Source organism: Corvus kubaryi, unplaced genomic scaffold, assembly GCF_017639235.1.
Source record: "Corvus kubaryi isolate FWS band 111438036 unplaced genomic scaffold, C.kubaryi_AGA036_p1.0 37301, whole genome shotgun sequence".
Lineage (NCBI taxonomy): Eukaryota > Metazoa > Chordata > Aves > Passeriformes > Corvidae > Corvus > Corvus kubaryi.
The window spans coordinates 995,616-1,011,668 of NW_024581094.1; the positions used below are offsets into that span (position 1 = coordinate 995,616).

General features: G+C 43.9%; 1 protein-coding gene across 4 annotated transcripts; it reads left to right on the forward strand.

Annotated features, from left to right (window-relative positions):
- Nucleotides 1-459: 459 nt before the first annotated feature.
- On the forward strand, nt 460-16,053 carry SMARCE1 (SWI/SNF related, matrix associated, actin dependent regulator of chromatin, subfamily e, member 1). Of its 4 annotated transcripts, XM_042027925.1 has the most exons (11): nt 465-539; nt 1,312-1,362; nt 1,867-1,910; nt 4,807-4,911; nt 7,157-7,237; nt 8,338-8,469; nt 9,991-10,162; nt 11,793-11,965; nt 12,983-13,084; nt 13,588-13,798; nt 14,504-16,053. In XM_042027925.1, exons 2-11 carry the CDS (start codon nt 1,356-1,358, stop codon nt 14,713-14,715), a joined length of 1,239 nt encoding a protein of 412 aa, XP_041883859.1. In that variant the 5' UTR covers nt 465-539; nt 1,312-1,355; the 3' UTR covers nt 14,716-16,053. The 4 variants fall into 4 exon arrangements, with proteins under 4 accessions (XP_041883863.1, XP_041883859.1, XP_041883861.1 ...); XM_042027929.1 differs by lacking the exon at nt 8,338-8,469 and having other exon boundaries at nt 460-539; XM_042027927.1 differs by lacking the exon at nt 4,807-4,911.

Here is a 16,053-nt window from a genome sequence, read left to right on the forward strand (position 1 = left end):
AAAAGGCGCCAAAATCCCCTCAGGCGCCGCGCGCCGCCCGTGAGGGGGAGGAGGCGCTAAAGCGCAGCGGGCACGAGGCGTCCACCGACCCCCCTGCGCGCCCGTCCTGCGCCGCAGATTCGCCAGCGGCAGCCACCACTCGGGGCACCGTGACCGCGGTGCCCGGCGCGGGGGAAGGGGACGAGCACGATGCTGGGCATTGCGGGTCTGGGGCGCCTCGGGAGCCCCGACGACACCACGCGCCCGGCGAGGCAGCGCCTCCGTGCCGGTAATGGCGGGCGGGGTCGCCCCTCGCGCGGCGTTCGTATTGCACCCCGCAGATTCGCCACGGCCCCTGGGGTCGCCGCCGTCCCGGAGGGCGCAGGGACGGCCCTGGCCCTTCAGTGGGGCGCGGGCAGCCGAACAGGCCCCCCCGATGGTGAGTAGGAAGTCCCCAGTGGGCCGGGGGCGATGTGTCGAAAGTGCGGAGCGGAGTGCGCAGGCGCCCGCGCCGCCGCCCCGGCCCGTGGGAACAAAGGGAGCGCGGCCGCGCCGAGCGGGTGAGTGTGAGGGGCTCGGCGGGTCTGGCCGGGGGGCTCGGGACGGCCCCGGTCCTGCACCGCAAGCGCTGCGGGGCTCGGGAGGGCCCTCGGGTCCGGGGAGGGAGCGCTGGGGCCAAGGGACCCCCCCTCTCCCCGCCGGTGGCCGCCTTGGGCCCGCTCAGGCTCCGCTCGATCTCCCCGAGCCAGCCCCGTGTGCGAGCCCCGGAGCACGTCATTAGTAGGGATTCTAAAGGCGGTTGCAGCCGCCGTGGCGTTATTTGAAGAGAAAGGCCGAAAAAACACTTCGTTACAGTGTTGTTTGACGCATTCCTGGTTTCGGTGCTAAAAGGTTAAGCATTGCCTGTGAGACCGCAGCTGCCGGGCTCGGTGATTGTTGTCTGTACCCTGTAAAGGAGAGACACATCATTTGGTCATTTATGTATGCATACCAGATTTCTGAAACAGTGAGTGTAAAATAATGGGCTATGTTCTTTTTTTATTCCGTAAGGGGCAAAATATATTTACTTAGATCCTTCAATGTGAAAGTGACCTAAACCTGTGTGCTCTTGCACAGCTATTTAAGGCCAGGTTCCTTGGAAAGCCCATTCGTTTTGCAAAGAGACAACACCTTGGTTTCTGAAAATTCTTTTGTCTGTATTCCAAAACTGACAAACTTTGATGATCACTGGTATCGATAACAATTGAAGCTTCAAAGTTTGGGGGCGGGGGGGGGGGGGGGAGGGGGGCAAAGGCACAACATTTACTAGCGTGATCTTCTTTTGTCTTGCAGAAGTAAAAATATAATGTCAGGTGGCTGAAAATTTGACTATCAAAATGTCAAGTAAGTTTTTTTTTTAAAGGTTTTTTTTTGTTTAACGTGATGTTTTAAAGATCTGTTTCTGCAGAACCTGTTTGTGAGATAATGCCATTATTCCTGGCATTAAAAGAAATTGTAGGAAGTGCAGTGACAACTCTTGGCCTTACATCCTGCTGTAGCTGATTCCTAGCATATTGTTCTCATAGGAAATCCAGATATCACAGCTTCTAACTCCTGTTTGACTGCATTTATGCTTTCCCTCCATGTAATTGGTGTGCATATTAATGAATTTCATATTCTCCAGTTTTCTGCTTGAATAGAAGTCTGGGACTAGAGCAATGGGGGGGCTTCAATTTTTCTTTCGCTTGTGTTGCTTTTTGCTCTTCAGTGGCAAAACATAAAGTCTTTCACAGTAGAATTTGTTTGTTTTTATAAATTCCTTTAAAAATGTTGTTCACAGCAGATGCCTTAAGAATTCGTTCAGATTTTCAAGAAAAAAAAAATGTGCTTACATTTCTATCTTAACAGAAAGGCCATCCTATGCCCCACCTCCTACCCCAGCTCCTGCAACCGTAAGTATAGCGATTTTTCTCATTAACACAGAGCCTTTAGTAACCTCCCAGAAAAGTAATTATGGAGTTGCATCACCTTCCTGTATGGGAAACACGATACTAATTAATGTGATATGAATTGTTTAATATCATTCTTTTTTGAGAAGTTTGGGAAAGAAAAGCTGAATAAATTTGTTTTGCCTTCAAGGCTGGGATCTTGCAAACACTGAATTTTCTGTGAGCAGTCGCTCATCTCAAATGACTTACAGTGGGTTGCAGCAGTACTGGAATAGTTAAGAAGCAACTGATATATTTGATGGTAAAACATCCTACTCAGCCTGTGCCCAAGTCACGGGCAGACATTGCGTTTTTCCACATTCCTGTTGTACTGAGCTGCTTTTCAGTGGAACGTAGGATTACGAAACATCCTGTTACATTGGCTCACAACAGTGAAACTCTCCTGATGCCAGTCTTGCATTCCTTGAAATCACTGGTATTTTGGAGTCTAGGGCCTGGGAAATATTTCACTTTCTAGTAAAGTGGTGTGGCATGACACTGAGGAAAACATGAACAGGAGCTTTGAATCCTGTCCAGTGACATTCCTGGATGTACAAAGGTGCTGCAGTAACAGTGTGCTGTGGGCAGAGAACTGTTTCAAAGCAAATGCACCTCTTTGGTCACATTTCTGAACAGTTTGGATTTCAGGACAAATCCTTTGTACAGAAGAATGAGCAAAGATGCTATAATGAATTTTTTTACCAAAGTAAATTAGAAAACTATTACCCAGTAGTATGTCTCTGATTTCTGCAGGATGGGAGTTAGAAGGAATGCGATCCTTCAAATTTATTGTGCCATACTTTAGAGGAAAAGGCTTGAAAATTATATAATGCATAAATACAAGTTACGTTTTTGTAAGTTTACATAAATAAAACTTGATTTGTATAGTTTGCTCAGAGTTTTCATTTTGCACACAGCGAAATAGATCTATGGCAGTGTTAGAAGGAACATGATGGATCCACTCTGACCACTGGATTCCTGCATCAAGAGTTGTGCATACACGTGTGATTCCTTTGGGATGTAGCATGGATGCAGTTTTTTAATGGTTTACGTTGATGTGGTGGTGCAGTCCTTCAGAAGGATACATGAAGCACATGTCAGAACTGCAACCAGTGATGTGCATTGCCTGTCTTACAAGCATCTTTTTTTTTATTATTTTGTATTACATTTTATACAGTTCTTCAGATGATGGTCTGTGCTCTGTTAATGCAAGTCACAAAGTAGCCAAATAACCTTGCTTGTTCTTCCACAGCCAGTTCCAGGTGCTGCAGTCAACAAAATCCCAGTAATTCTCATAACTGCAGTAATGTAGATGAAATAAAAGTTCTCCATGTGATGCAAGGTAGTTCCCTGGTAACATTTAAATCCTGTCTTGCAGAAATAAAGAATTAAGCAGACGGAGATTACAATTGTCACCTGGTTTTATTGAAGAGGTGTAGTTCAACATATTCAAAACCTGTTGTTATGGTAATACGAAAAACTGTAGTAAAACGGTGTCTTATGAAGTAGTGAATGTGTATGTCATGAGCCCAGGCATACAGATGAGCACATCAGCTGCTGTCACTGAGTTAAAAAGCTTGGCAATAAAATCTGTATTGAAGACTGACTGTTAAAGGATAATTTTCCTCTGCACTTGTATATTTAGAAATAAACTCCTGCAGTGTGTCTGCATTGACCTGAAACCTTCATAGTTACTGTAGTCAGCTCCTAGAACACTTCTGTTCAGTGTTCGTATGTGTCATACTTTGGTTCTTAGAGTCCTGAACCTATTTGTCAAATTTTTATAACTGTAATCTGGAACAGGTCCAGTCAGCAAACTTCTGTGAAGGACTCTTGAAGTGTTTATTAGGGCTGCTGGAGAGTGGGACACCGGGGGAATGACACCTAAAATGTCCAGAAACACTCCAGGCTCTTGTGAATCCTAATGGAATCATAGAACCACCAGTCAGGACTTAATCACAATTATCATTAAATAGTTGATCTATTTTTCCAACAAAATCCAATTGGTAGAGGGGGGATAATGGGAAAAAGAAATGTATTTGAGGAGGGGAGTACAGGGAACCTGGTGAAACTTGAGTGTCCATAGATAAGTGAAAAGGGAATGTAAAGAAACGAGATTTTTTTCTGTGTGACTGAGGTGAGAACAAATCAATCCACTTTCATGAATGAAGATGTATTGATTAACTTCTGAATTGTCTTGGATTTGGTGATCTGTTCAAACTACTTTAAAGTTTTTAACTTATAGGTTTTACTACAGATGTAGAGTCCCTCAGCTCTGTCAGTCTACAGCCTGCCTTATAACAGAGGGATGTCTCTGGAAATTGTCTTCAGCCACTGGCGGTGGAGCACAAATGGTGCTTTGAGAGATTTCCTCCCCTGGCCCCATTTGTTGGGAAGGCAGAATGCTGGGAAGAAAAGCAGGCAGGGATTTTCATTGGTGTAATGAATATGGGTACTGGGGATTTCTGCCCCACCACCGGGTGCTGTGCTGCCCTGTAACTTTCACTCTTTGGGGACAAGAGTCTTCTGAATTCCTTGGTGGCTTATGTTGGAAAACTTTATTAGCCGTGAGCTGAATTTACAGAATACTTGTTTAAATGAGTTACACATTTAATAGAAATAAAATCACCAGTTTCAGGCAGAAATTTGTAGTGACACATTTACTTAAAAGTCCTGTTTCCTTACTAGGTTTATACTGGAGTAAGTTGTGTGTGTTGGGAAGACACCAACTGTTACACCTCATTGCTTGTTTGAATTCTGGTTGCTTTTGCATGCCATATTGCAGTTCATTTTCATTTCTGTGTTTTCCTCGTTTGAGCTCATTTCTCATTCGTGTTTTTGTCTCATTTGTTTCCATCAGCAAATGCCCAGCACCCCAGGGTTTGTGGGATACAATCCATACAGCCATCTGGCCTACAACAACTACAGGCTGGGAGGGAACCCGGGCACCAACAGCCGGGTCACGGTAGGAGAATCAACTATTACATCCTCCGGCAAACACCAGGAACTGACCAGAAATGGCTTTAGGGTTAGGTTCTTCGGAGTCTTGGCTGCTGCCACTTCTTTATAAAAAAAAAACCAAAACCAACTTCTGATTCTTACTCCTCACCCTCCCCCCCTTCCCCTTCACTCTGAAACCTTTTGCAGGAAAATGGGCTTTTACTCAGCAGGGAAAACTGGTAATGGTATATGATGCAGACGTCCAAAAAGACACTTTGTGGTCTTCAGTGACCACTGCATGCATAGGAAAAAGTTCTGTAGCTGGGTATGAATTTTTGGAGGGAGGGAACTGCTCTTTTTGCTGATTGGCACAAAAGTAAGGAAGAACATTTTGCAAACTGGAGATCGTTGATAGTTGTTTCATCATCCTGTTGAGCCATGTGAGAGGTACTGGCCTTTATTTTTCTTTCTGGTCGTAGTCTGGTAATAACTGCACAGTCCCAAGTTCAGTCATTATTTTTTCAACAAAAACGTGATGATGATAAAAAAATAGAATCTTTTAGCTCGTATATATGTCATTGTGTGGGAAATGGATGTTACATTCATTTTTCATGGTGTAAACAAAGTGAGATAGAGACAAGTGATGAGGTAGGTGACAGTTTCTTTCAAATATGAATCAAGTCCTGAGCATTGTATGCAGTTAGGAAACAAAAATAGGCAGTGGAAATGTAACACTTTCATAACACAACAGAAGTAGAGTAAATCCCTGGTATTTTCTTAAATATCTCACAACTTTAAGGTTTTTCCATGTAAAACTTTGTACCTCAAAAATTCTGATCAGTTTGGAAGGTGATACAAAGGTTTCTCAAGGACGAAATACATGGTGCTTTTAAAGAAGTGAACTCTTTTTATGCCTCTCATTTAAACCTTTCAAACTTCATATATGAAGTTCATCCAATACCTTAAAGCGTTTCCAGAAAGGACCTTCCCCTACAAGCTGGAATTGACTGTCCGAATGGATACTTTCCTTATACAAGACTAAGTCAGGTTTTGTCTGAGAACTTCATTGTTTCTGTATGTCACAAGCATACACAGCCTGCTCTGCCATGCATATCCCAGTATATGGATGGTGTCTTTAAATCCCTCTTAATTTAAAAGCATTAAACAGTTTCCGTTAATGTTTTTCCAACCCATCTGTATGTGTATCTATGTATACATTTTGGTAATGCATATACCTCATGCACATTATTTATACACAGTTCTGTATGCATTGTTCATAGAGCTCCATAAATTCAGCAGAAAAAACTATCAGGAGGAAAACCGAGTATTTAATGTGAGCCTTCTGGGCTACACCCAACTATTGATCTACAGGCCACAGCCCTGAAAGATCTTGAACTTGCTTTATATTTTCATGCAAATACTCACACTTAATAGAACTCCTGGCATGTGGAAGTGCTGGAAGAGTGGACGGTTTCAGACCCTGCAGTTGACAGGAGCTGTGATGTAATTGCACTGTTTTAGGAGCAAACCCTGGTCAGGTGTTTTGTGGGTTGAGGGGACATGAGGGGAGGCAGCAGCTTTCCAGCAGCAGCATTAGAGCTTAGTGGCCTTTTGTGTGGTGCCAGCACTGTGTCTGGCAGCATAAAGCCAAAGGAAGACAGAGCACAGGAGCATGTTCCAGGCTTGCTTGGGACAATTCATTACAGCTTGGCTACAAGTAGAGCACATATTTACTTTTTAGCTGCATAGGGTTGTTTTCTTTCCATAAAGAGTCTGTTAATTGGCTCCAAATTACCACTGACAAATTTTGCAGACAAGTAATTGTGAACATTATTTGATAATGTCTCTAACTTAATGGTTTAAAACTTTCTTCATATCTTTTTTCACCTGTACAGTAGCCACATTAAATTTGTCAAAACAGATGAAATAAATTAGTCATCAGAAGTGAGAAAAAACAACCAGCTGGGATTGGTGTTTCCATGTCAGTTCCTAAGCTGTGTAGTTCAGTTTTAAGAACATGGAGCCCTTTTAAGGATTTATCTAGTTACTGCTCTGTAAACTTACAGAGAAAAGGACAAACTTACATTGGGAATTACTCCTGTGAGGACCAGCTCTAGTTAGTGCTTGTTCACTTACAGACTGGGTAATTTTTTTGATGTTGCTTGCTTCTCTTGGTGGGGGTGTGTGAATGCACAAGAATGAGTGTTTTCCAAAACTAGTGCGTGTCCAGCGACCCCATTAACAAATGGATTTATCCGGTTCTTTTATAGGCTTCCTCTGGTATTACCATTCCAAAGCCCCCCAAACCCCCAGACAAGCCCCTGATGCCCTACATGAGGTACAGCCGGAAGGTGGGTATTACAGTGTCCATCAGTAATAAAGTCAGTGTTCGTTTGTGCTAACAATTAATTGCTATGATCTTAGTTTCAGCTTCTAAACGTTGACTCCTAACAGCCTGCGCTCTCTTAAGGGGATGTAAAGTACAGAGTCTGCCCTGCAGAACAAAGGCAGAAGTAGTCTGGTCACACAGTTGCCAATTTCTGGGGGGAAAATTGCTAAAATGCTAATTCCTACCACTGTCTGCTGACAAGGATCCACCCCGCCACATTCAGAAGTTCCTGTGACTTACTGACAGAACTTTTTTATATAAAGGAAGTATTCCTTGCGTTTTCTGGGCTTGGTGCAGTGCTGTAGCTGGACTGAAGAGTAGCAATGAGTGGACTTTGCATGTTCTCCTTCACCACCCTAGCCTGTGGCAACGTTCGCTTCGCTATTCTGTGAACTGTTTGACAGAAAGTAGGAGAGAGACTCTTGTGGAGTCTGGAATCTGATGGGGCATGGGGAGGGCATGGCAGCCTGGCTGAAGCAGGTGAGCCAGAAGGAATTTCTTCCACTTCTGGTAAAGTATCTTTACCAGCATGTCTGTCTTAGGCCAAAAAACATCAACACACACACAAAAAAAAAAAGTCAAGTGGCGCAGCAAGAAATTACACTGGCAGCTCTCCTTTTTTTTTCCCTATAAAGTTAGAAACCTTTTTGGTGGAGTCAGAACTTGTTGGAACTCAGATTGATCAGCAAGACTGAAATATTGTGAAATGTTACATTCTGATCTGAAAAGCTCAGTCTCTTTGTCATAATCTACTGCTGGATGTGTTTACTCAGTAGCATTTTCTCCCCGAGATGCAGCGATGTGCATTTAAGAAGAGAATTGAGAGGGTTAAAGGCAATATTCCCATGAGACCAAAGCCACTCAGCAATTGCCTGGTTCAGTAGCTGGCTTCCTACTGACTTCCTGCCCCAGAAAATAGTCCAGATAGTTTAGCCAGACTCATTCCTAACTTTATCCTGTTTTTCATGGTGATTCCAGAAAGAACACTGAGATGACAATATAAAATGTTTAATTTGGAAGTATTTAGATATCATTAGTAAAGCTCCAGCTGTTTCTGTTAAGGTCTGGGACCAAGTGAAGGCGTCCAATCCTGATTTGAAGTTATGGGAAATTGGCAAGATTATTGGAGGAATGTGGCGAGATCTCACTGATGAAGAGAAGCAAGAGTATTTGAATGAATATGAAGCTGAAAAGGTAAATGGAAGAAATCTGGGATGTTTATTACAGCTGATTCTTCTAGGAACTGGTCTGAGAAGAAAAATTCATCTTCCCCATGCAGGGGTGTTTGAGGCATTCACGAGAGCCCTGTATGTAACTTAAATGGAAGTTTGTCCTGACACGTCTCTTAGATTTTTTTAAATAACTGTGCATCAACTGTGACTGGTCAGTTTTTAGACCTAATTCAAAATGAAGTATTTATAGTTGAGTGTCGATTTTAACTGTTTAATGAATGGATTTGATTGTACAACATCAGTATTGAAAAGATTGTCTCAACACCAAAATCCTCTTTCAAAACTGGTGCTCTGCAACTACTGCTGTTGTCATGAACGTGTTCCTAAGAGACTTCCAGTCACGTGGGGTTTGGTTTTCCTGGTGGAACTCCACGCTGTGGCATTAGTGTTTTGTTTCTTAATAGAAAATGCTACAACTTGTAGGGGTTTTTTGTGCTTTTGTTTCGGTTTTATTGATCTTAATGACAAGAGATGACAGCTACCTCGTGTCTAGGTTGGTAAGTGTTGAGCACCTGTACGAGACTGTTCTTGTGATTCTCAGGTACCAAGGGAGAATTGTCCAGCTGATGTGTTGTGCTTACACCTGGCAGGCACCTGAGGCTGTGGATACCTGGTCAAATCTCAGCTGGTTTTATTCCAAGGCAATAGAGAAGTACTGCAAAGCTGGGTGCTCTTAGCTGAGAAAAAAAAAAAATCCAGGAATTACTGGTTTTACCTTGGTAATGATGTTTAGATTGTAAGCTCCTTGGGGCAGGGGCCAGCTGGTTTCTATTTGTGCAGTGCCAAGGCAGAAGGATTCTGGTCCTGATCATAAACAAGAGTTTTAGGTACCTTTAACAGTATCATAGATTGTAACTATTTTTCATTGGAAATATCTGAAATCACTGTACAAAATCTTAAAAGTGAGATTAAAGAAAGCGAATCAAAGGGAAGAGGTAATTTCAAAGAATGTGAAAAATAGTGCTGCTGTCCTGCTGCCAGAAGGAGACAGGAGCCTGGCTGCAGCTTTCTGTGCCATCCCAGTGCGGGGATGGGTCAAAGAATGGACAAGTCTTGAGTGATTTTGAAAAGTGGTTCATGACATACTGGCATAAGGAAAGAGAAGAAATCAGAACCACAGATTTAGTTAGAACTCCAGAGAATTACTGAGAATATTTTGTGTTTGCTAATTTCATCTTACCAGAACTTAAATGTTCTGAGGTGTTTGAATTTGAAATCTCAGAAGACAAAGCTATCATAAGACTTCCAGGTAGTAAAACTGAAAAGGACCTAAAAGACCAGCTGTGTTTTTAAAACACGAACGACTGTAGAAGAAGTTCTAATTTGTAAAAAAGAAAGACTGAGAGAATCTGGTCATTTGTCTCTCAGCCAGACAATTCAGAGCAGCTTTATCTGTGTAACCGCACTGTGAGTTACACAGCACAGTTGTGGCGAGGTGGGAATCACCCAGTGGTGCAATCAAACCGTGTTGGTCACCTTTCAGATCGAGTACAACGAGTCCATGAAGGCCTACCACAACTCCCCTGCCTACCTGGCCTACATCAACGCCAAGAGCCGCGCCGAGGCAGCGCTGGAAGAGGAGAGCCGGCAGCGGCAGTCGCGCATGGAGAAGGGGGAGCCCTACATGAGCATCCAGCCTGCAGAGGATCCTGATGGTAAGGAGTGTGTGTGCACTCCCAGTGGGACACCTTCCTGGCAGGATCGGCCATGGAGATACAGAAAACCACCCGTGTGCACCTTAGGCAGCACTTCACATGGCTTCATTTCTGCTTTGGTGCTTTAATGCCAATTTTCGTTACCGCATTTTATTCCATACAGCTGACTTTGTTCCCAAAAGTAAGGTGGCACCTGTGGCAAAAGTTATTCCAATCCATCCTGATTAAGTGTGAAGTAATGCTTAATAGTTCAAACCAAATCAGTCTGCTTACAGCTCCATAATGGCTTTAGCACATGCTTTAGAAAAGGCTTAGATGCCTGATTTAATCCGACTTGGATGGAATGTTGTGCTTTATTACCAGAAGTGCGTAAATCTGACAGGCAGAGTTCTGGTGTGATGAAGAGCACCTGAACTTTGATTGTGTTCAGCAACTGTCATTTGAGATTGTGTAGGGAGTGAGGTGCCCTTGCTGCTGACAAGTTGATGAGAAAATTCTGAAAGTTTATTTGACTGCGAGGAAATGCACCCCACCCAGTGGGAAAAGTCAGCCTCACACACCTCATGGCTGCTTTTAAATTCATCACCAAATACTTGTTGAAACCTGAGGGTGAAAAATGTACTCAGTTACACCCTTTTTTTTCCTTCCCCCTTGTTAAAGCACACCCCTGAGATAAAGCTCATGGCAAACGGCACTTTCCCCCGTGTGAGGTAATTGCAACATTTATGTAAATACATTTCATGTTGGAATAGTTGGAACCTGGGGACTTGAGATTCTGTTCTGTGCTACCTAAGCCAAGTAGACTCAGGCAGAACCAGCCGTTACCTCTTTTTTGCTTTGTTTATTCAGATACCCCCATAAGAAACTGAATATAACACTTCGAAATAAAGAAACTTTCATTACTAGTTCTCTTCTTTGGTAGTGTCTGCTGGCATGATGTTCAGCTTCTTAAGATTTCTGTGAATAGTTGGGATAGTCATCTCCAGTAGGAATACTTAACATAAAACAAATCAGACTTCTGGACTTTTCTACATGGCATCGTTCTGGGACAGAATTCGTACTTGTTGCTTAACTAGTTTCTCTTTAGAGAAATGCACTTACTAATAAATAATCGAATACTCTTAATACATGCCTATGAATTTTCAGTGATGAGTAAACATGTCTTACTGCTTCATGCTTTCAGTCCTCGGTGTTTCAAAAGAATAAGTGGTTTTGATCTGTGCTACAAAGGTTATTTATAGAGGAGTCACTGTCCTGCTGACATTTTGTTCTGCAAACATGATTAATCAGGAATGGGTCTTCTATTTGGTGTATTAATAGTCCCTCTTACTGTGGAAATGTGGATGGCAACAGAGTGAATAACTAGGTCAGTCCCAGTTTCAGCTGTGGGAAATGCATGTGAAATCAGCCATTAGAGCTGTGCTAGGTAAATTCTGCCCTGGCCACACTTTGTCTCCTTTTCTGATTCCCTGATGCTCTGTGTTTGTTACTGTGAACTTTGTGACGTGACAGCTACTGGTGTTAGGGCTGATATTTTGTTTTTGGTGAGTGGTAACATGGGTATGGTGTCGTTAGACTTGACACTCACTTTGTGGAATCAAAGCAGTTACCCCTTAAACTCCTGTTCCAGATTATGATGATGGGTTTTCCATGAAGCACACGGCCACAGCTCGGTTCCAGAGGAACCACCGGCTCATCAGTGAGATCCTGAGCGAGAGCGTGGTGCCCGACGTCCGCTCCGTGGTCACCACAGCCAGAATGCAAGTCCTGAAACGCCAGGTTCAGTCTTTAATGGTTCATCAGGTAAAGAGAAAGGATGCGGATGCAGCTAAAACACGGTGGTGTTGGGCTGGACTCCAAGTCTCAGATCATTTGATCACCTACATGACTGTTCTTGCTGGGTGTCAATGTTCTGTGTGTTCCAAGAGCTGATCCCTGGGATTTCTTGGGAGCTGCAGAAGGTGAGACTTCACCTTCAGTGCAGTTTTGTTTCAGAGGATCATGTTAAGCTCTGTTCTGTTCTTTGGGATATCCTAAGTGTTAGTTCCATAGTTCTTCATTATTACACACAACCCTCTGTATGCAGTGTCAGTCTGCTGATTAATAGGTACTGGTAGGGTTGTGATTTCAGGTACCTGACCACTCATCTTGTTTGTAATGATTCTTTTATTTTTTTCAGTAAATTGTCCCTATTCTAACATTTTTCACTGAAAGTTAAATTCATACAAAACATATGGTGAAGTCACACCTGCACATTTTACCTAGCTTTGGGCATATGCCTGTGTTTTCCAAACACTCATGTTACCAAAAGAACCCTTTCAGCATGGTCAATGTGTGTGTGGGTGAAGCGAGACCAGAATTAGGTAGAGATTTGTTGGGGGTTTTTTAATTAGAAGATTTTGGAGGGTGGAGGGGGTGGTTGTCCTTTTTTCCTGCAAATTGTGGTCTTTGTTAATTGATGTGGAGGGTGTGTCTATACCTGCAAGCTGTGTATATACAGACCTGTGGGATACGTATGTACAGACCCGGGGGGTGCAGAATAGGAAAGAAAATGTGCAGATTTCATGCTGGAAGCTTCACCTCAGGTACACAGTGTTTCATTTACAATATGCTTGAACTGCTGCACAGACCCATTTACTGTTCCTACTTTTCAGTATGAACTTCTGAGCTAGTGGGTATCAGAAGCAGGCAGAAGGATGTTTACATGTTAGGCCAATATTTAAAAATAAACCCATATGAAAATTTGTATGCGTAGCTGTATCTTTGCCCAGCTCTCAGGTGGCTGCACAGTGAGGTTCTTGCTGTTTGTTTCACTTCCAGCGTAAACTCGAAGCTGAGCTGCTGCAAATTGAGGAGCGTCACCAGGAAAAGAAGAGGAAGTTTTTGGAAAGCACAGAATCTTTCAACAACGAGCTTAAAAGGGTACAACTCATTTTTCTCACTTTGAGGAAGCTGCTGGTTCCACAAGTGCTTCAGTTCTCTGTTCAGTTCTGAGCAATTGCCCAGCTGCTGGGGCAGTGCCCTGGTGTGGGTGGTACAAAGTGCAGGATGATTTCCTGCTCCTTCAGTGACCTTTAGTGGGGACATTGGAGTGCCTCCAGGCTGGGCTGGGTGAGTTCACTCAGAGCAGCTGGAGGAAGGTGGTCTGAAGCCACTGTGGAGGTCACACTGCTCTCCTTGGCTGCATTCAAATAACAAGTTCTGTGTTGTTTATTTATTCCCTCTCCCCTTTTTTTTTTTTGTAATATGCCTGTATCTCCCTCCCTAGTTACTTTTAATATAAACTTTGTAAAATCAAAAGGACTGTGCTGTGTGTAGAAATAATGAACTCATTGGGGTTTACCGATGGTTTATTTCTCAGGGTAACTGAAGTAGTAAAAGAGCTAAAGAGCTTTCCTTTGTTTTGTTTTGTTTTTAATTGCTAGTTGTGCAGTTTGAAAGTGGAAGTGGATATGGAAAAAATTGCAGCTGAAATTGCTCAAGCTGAGGAGCAGGCTCGCAAGAGACAGGAGGAAAGGGAAAAGGAAGCAGCTGAGCAAGCTGAGCGCAGTCAGAACAGCCTGGCAGCTGAGGAGGAGCAGGCAGCCAGCAAGGGGGAGGAGAAGAAGGAAGAGGAGAGCACTCCAATGGAGACAGGTAACTGCATCTGAGCATCTGCTGCAGAATCTCCAAGGATCAGTATTAAAGTGTCTCTGAGGAGAACAGTTCACTGCATCTTGGTGAACACAGGCATTTGCTTTCTTCTCATTAAATTACTCATTTTTAAAAGAGGAGAGGATAGGATCCAACAGAGGCCCATGTCATGCTTTGTGTGTGATGTACCCAGGGGAAAAAAATTCTAAACCCAAAGTTAGACTTCAGTTAACTGTGTTTCCTTGTCCCAGTGTCTGTGTCCAGCCAGGATGATGAAACAGCACTGTTTCCTATGCTGCTGTCAGGCAGATTTTCCAGCTGCTTTGTGCTCGGAACAGCAGCAGTAAGAAATGCTGCTGGATTCAGGAGTCTCTGTGTCACTGCTGCAACAGCAGGAGCGTTAGGAAAGAGGGATCAAGGAAGTTTGAGTTCCAGTGCTTCTGCTTTAACAAGGCGCATGGCTTTCTTATGGCTGGAATCCTGAGGGCAGGCAGCTGTGGCTGACATCAGGATGCTGTGGCAAGACCACATGCATCCTCAGCATTGAGAGATCCCTGAGCTGTGCCTGTCCCTGCACGTTCTAAGTGACAGGAATAACTGCTATGGAATACTCAGATTTATTACAGCTTCTGTTGCTTCCTAAATCCTAATTGCACAATCTAAATAAATATTGCCATGTAAATGACACTGAGAAATATGTTATTCCAGAAGAGCCTCACCCGGAAGAGAGCACGGAGAACCAGCAGAACGGTGAAGAAGGAACCTCCACCCCAGAGGACAAGGAGAGTGGGCAGGAAGGGGTGGACAGCACGGCCGAGGAGGGAACCAGCGACAGCAACACCGGCTCAGAGAGCAACAGCGCGACCGTGGAGGAGCCGCCCGCAGACCCCATCGCCGAGGAGGGTGACAAGAAAGAATAATCACTGACTCAGTTCCTGTGTCTCTGTAATGAAGTACTGTTTGATTTCAGAACGTGCTCTGCGGCTGTTGTACCTTCCCTGCCTCTGTCACTCGTCTCCAAAGGATACTGGGGCTTAATGACATGTCAGGTTATCAGCGTAGCAATGTGAAGGGGCCTGTAGAGGCACAGGGTGTCCTGCAGCAGGCAGAAAAGGAACCTCATGTATCTAAACTTGGCTGTTAACAGTGTGGAGAAGTGCTTATATCACTTGGAATTCTTCCCTAGAAAGACACCACTGCTTTTGGTTTCTGTATGAGAAATCAGGCCTTCTCCCTTTCTTCTGGTGCCATGGACACAGTGGCAGTTTTCCCCAAAGGCTCTTGCGGCCCCTTTGTGGCAGCAGTGAGGTGCAGGTATCTCGCCTGTGCTGCAGTCTTGGCCTGACTGCATGAGGGACCTGCTCCTGGCAGTGGCACTGGATTTCTGGAGAGGTTGGAATGTGGCTGAGGCATTCAGAGCTGATCTCAGCATGGAGCAAAGACCTGATGCCTGCCCAGGGTGTCACCTGGAGCCTCTCCTTACCTAACAACCCCAAAAGTCCCCTGTGTCCCACCACTGCTGGACTCCATGCCAGAAGAGCAAGTTCTGCTCTAGATGCTCCAGTCTGTCCTTTTAAAGAAAGCTCTCAGTCCTCTGGAGCAGCTCCAGAGTGAGGCTGAAAGTCTGGGGTTTAGGGGTTTTTAGTATAACTTGTTTTTCTAGAGTAGCTGCTCTGCAGTGATGGAAACTTGCTCATGCTCTGTGTGTGGCATGTCAGGAGATCCAGTTCCAAAGAGCTCAGTGTAGTCTTGCAGGAAATGACACATCTTGAGGGATTTTTTCCTGTGGTGCAGGATTCTGTTGAACAAGCCTTTGCTTTTCTTTACCAATTAACTCCTTTATTTGCTACCAAGAGACCCTGGTGTGGCCTCAGCCAGAGACCTGGCACAGAAGAGAGCAGGAAAGCGTTTAAACACGCACATGTTCTCTGAGCAGACAGTCACTGATATGGCACAAATGGTAAAAAATAGTAGTTTTGCTTGTCATGAGCGTTCAGAACCTCTGGGGACTCTATAAATGTACTGAAAAGGCCACAGTTTGCCCTATATAAGCAAAAGCCCTAAAAAAAATTAAACTGAATTGCAGCAACAGCCACGGGCCACTTCTTGGATTTACAACTGAGAGAACACATGATGTTTCAATGAACCAATGTGTTTTTGCAGAGCAGTGGGTCTATCAGGTGGTGTTTTTTAAATCCTTTTTTTTTAAATGGTCTAAAAATAATAAAATCCAACATGTTTGGTTTTTTTTAAACTCA

Bases quoted from the DNA above. Each gene is read 5' to 3' on its own strand.
- SMARCE1 (XM_042027925.1), top strand. The intron at 8,470-9,990 runs GTAAATGGAAGA...GTCACCTTTCAG, and splicing joins ATGAATATGAAGCTGAAAAG to ATCGAGTACAACGAGTCCAT. The intron at 11,966-12,982 runs GTAAAGAGAAAG...TTTCACTTCCAG, and splicing joins AGTCTTTAATGGTTCATCAG to CGTAAACTCGAAGCTGAGCT.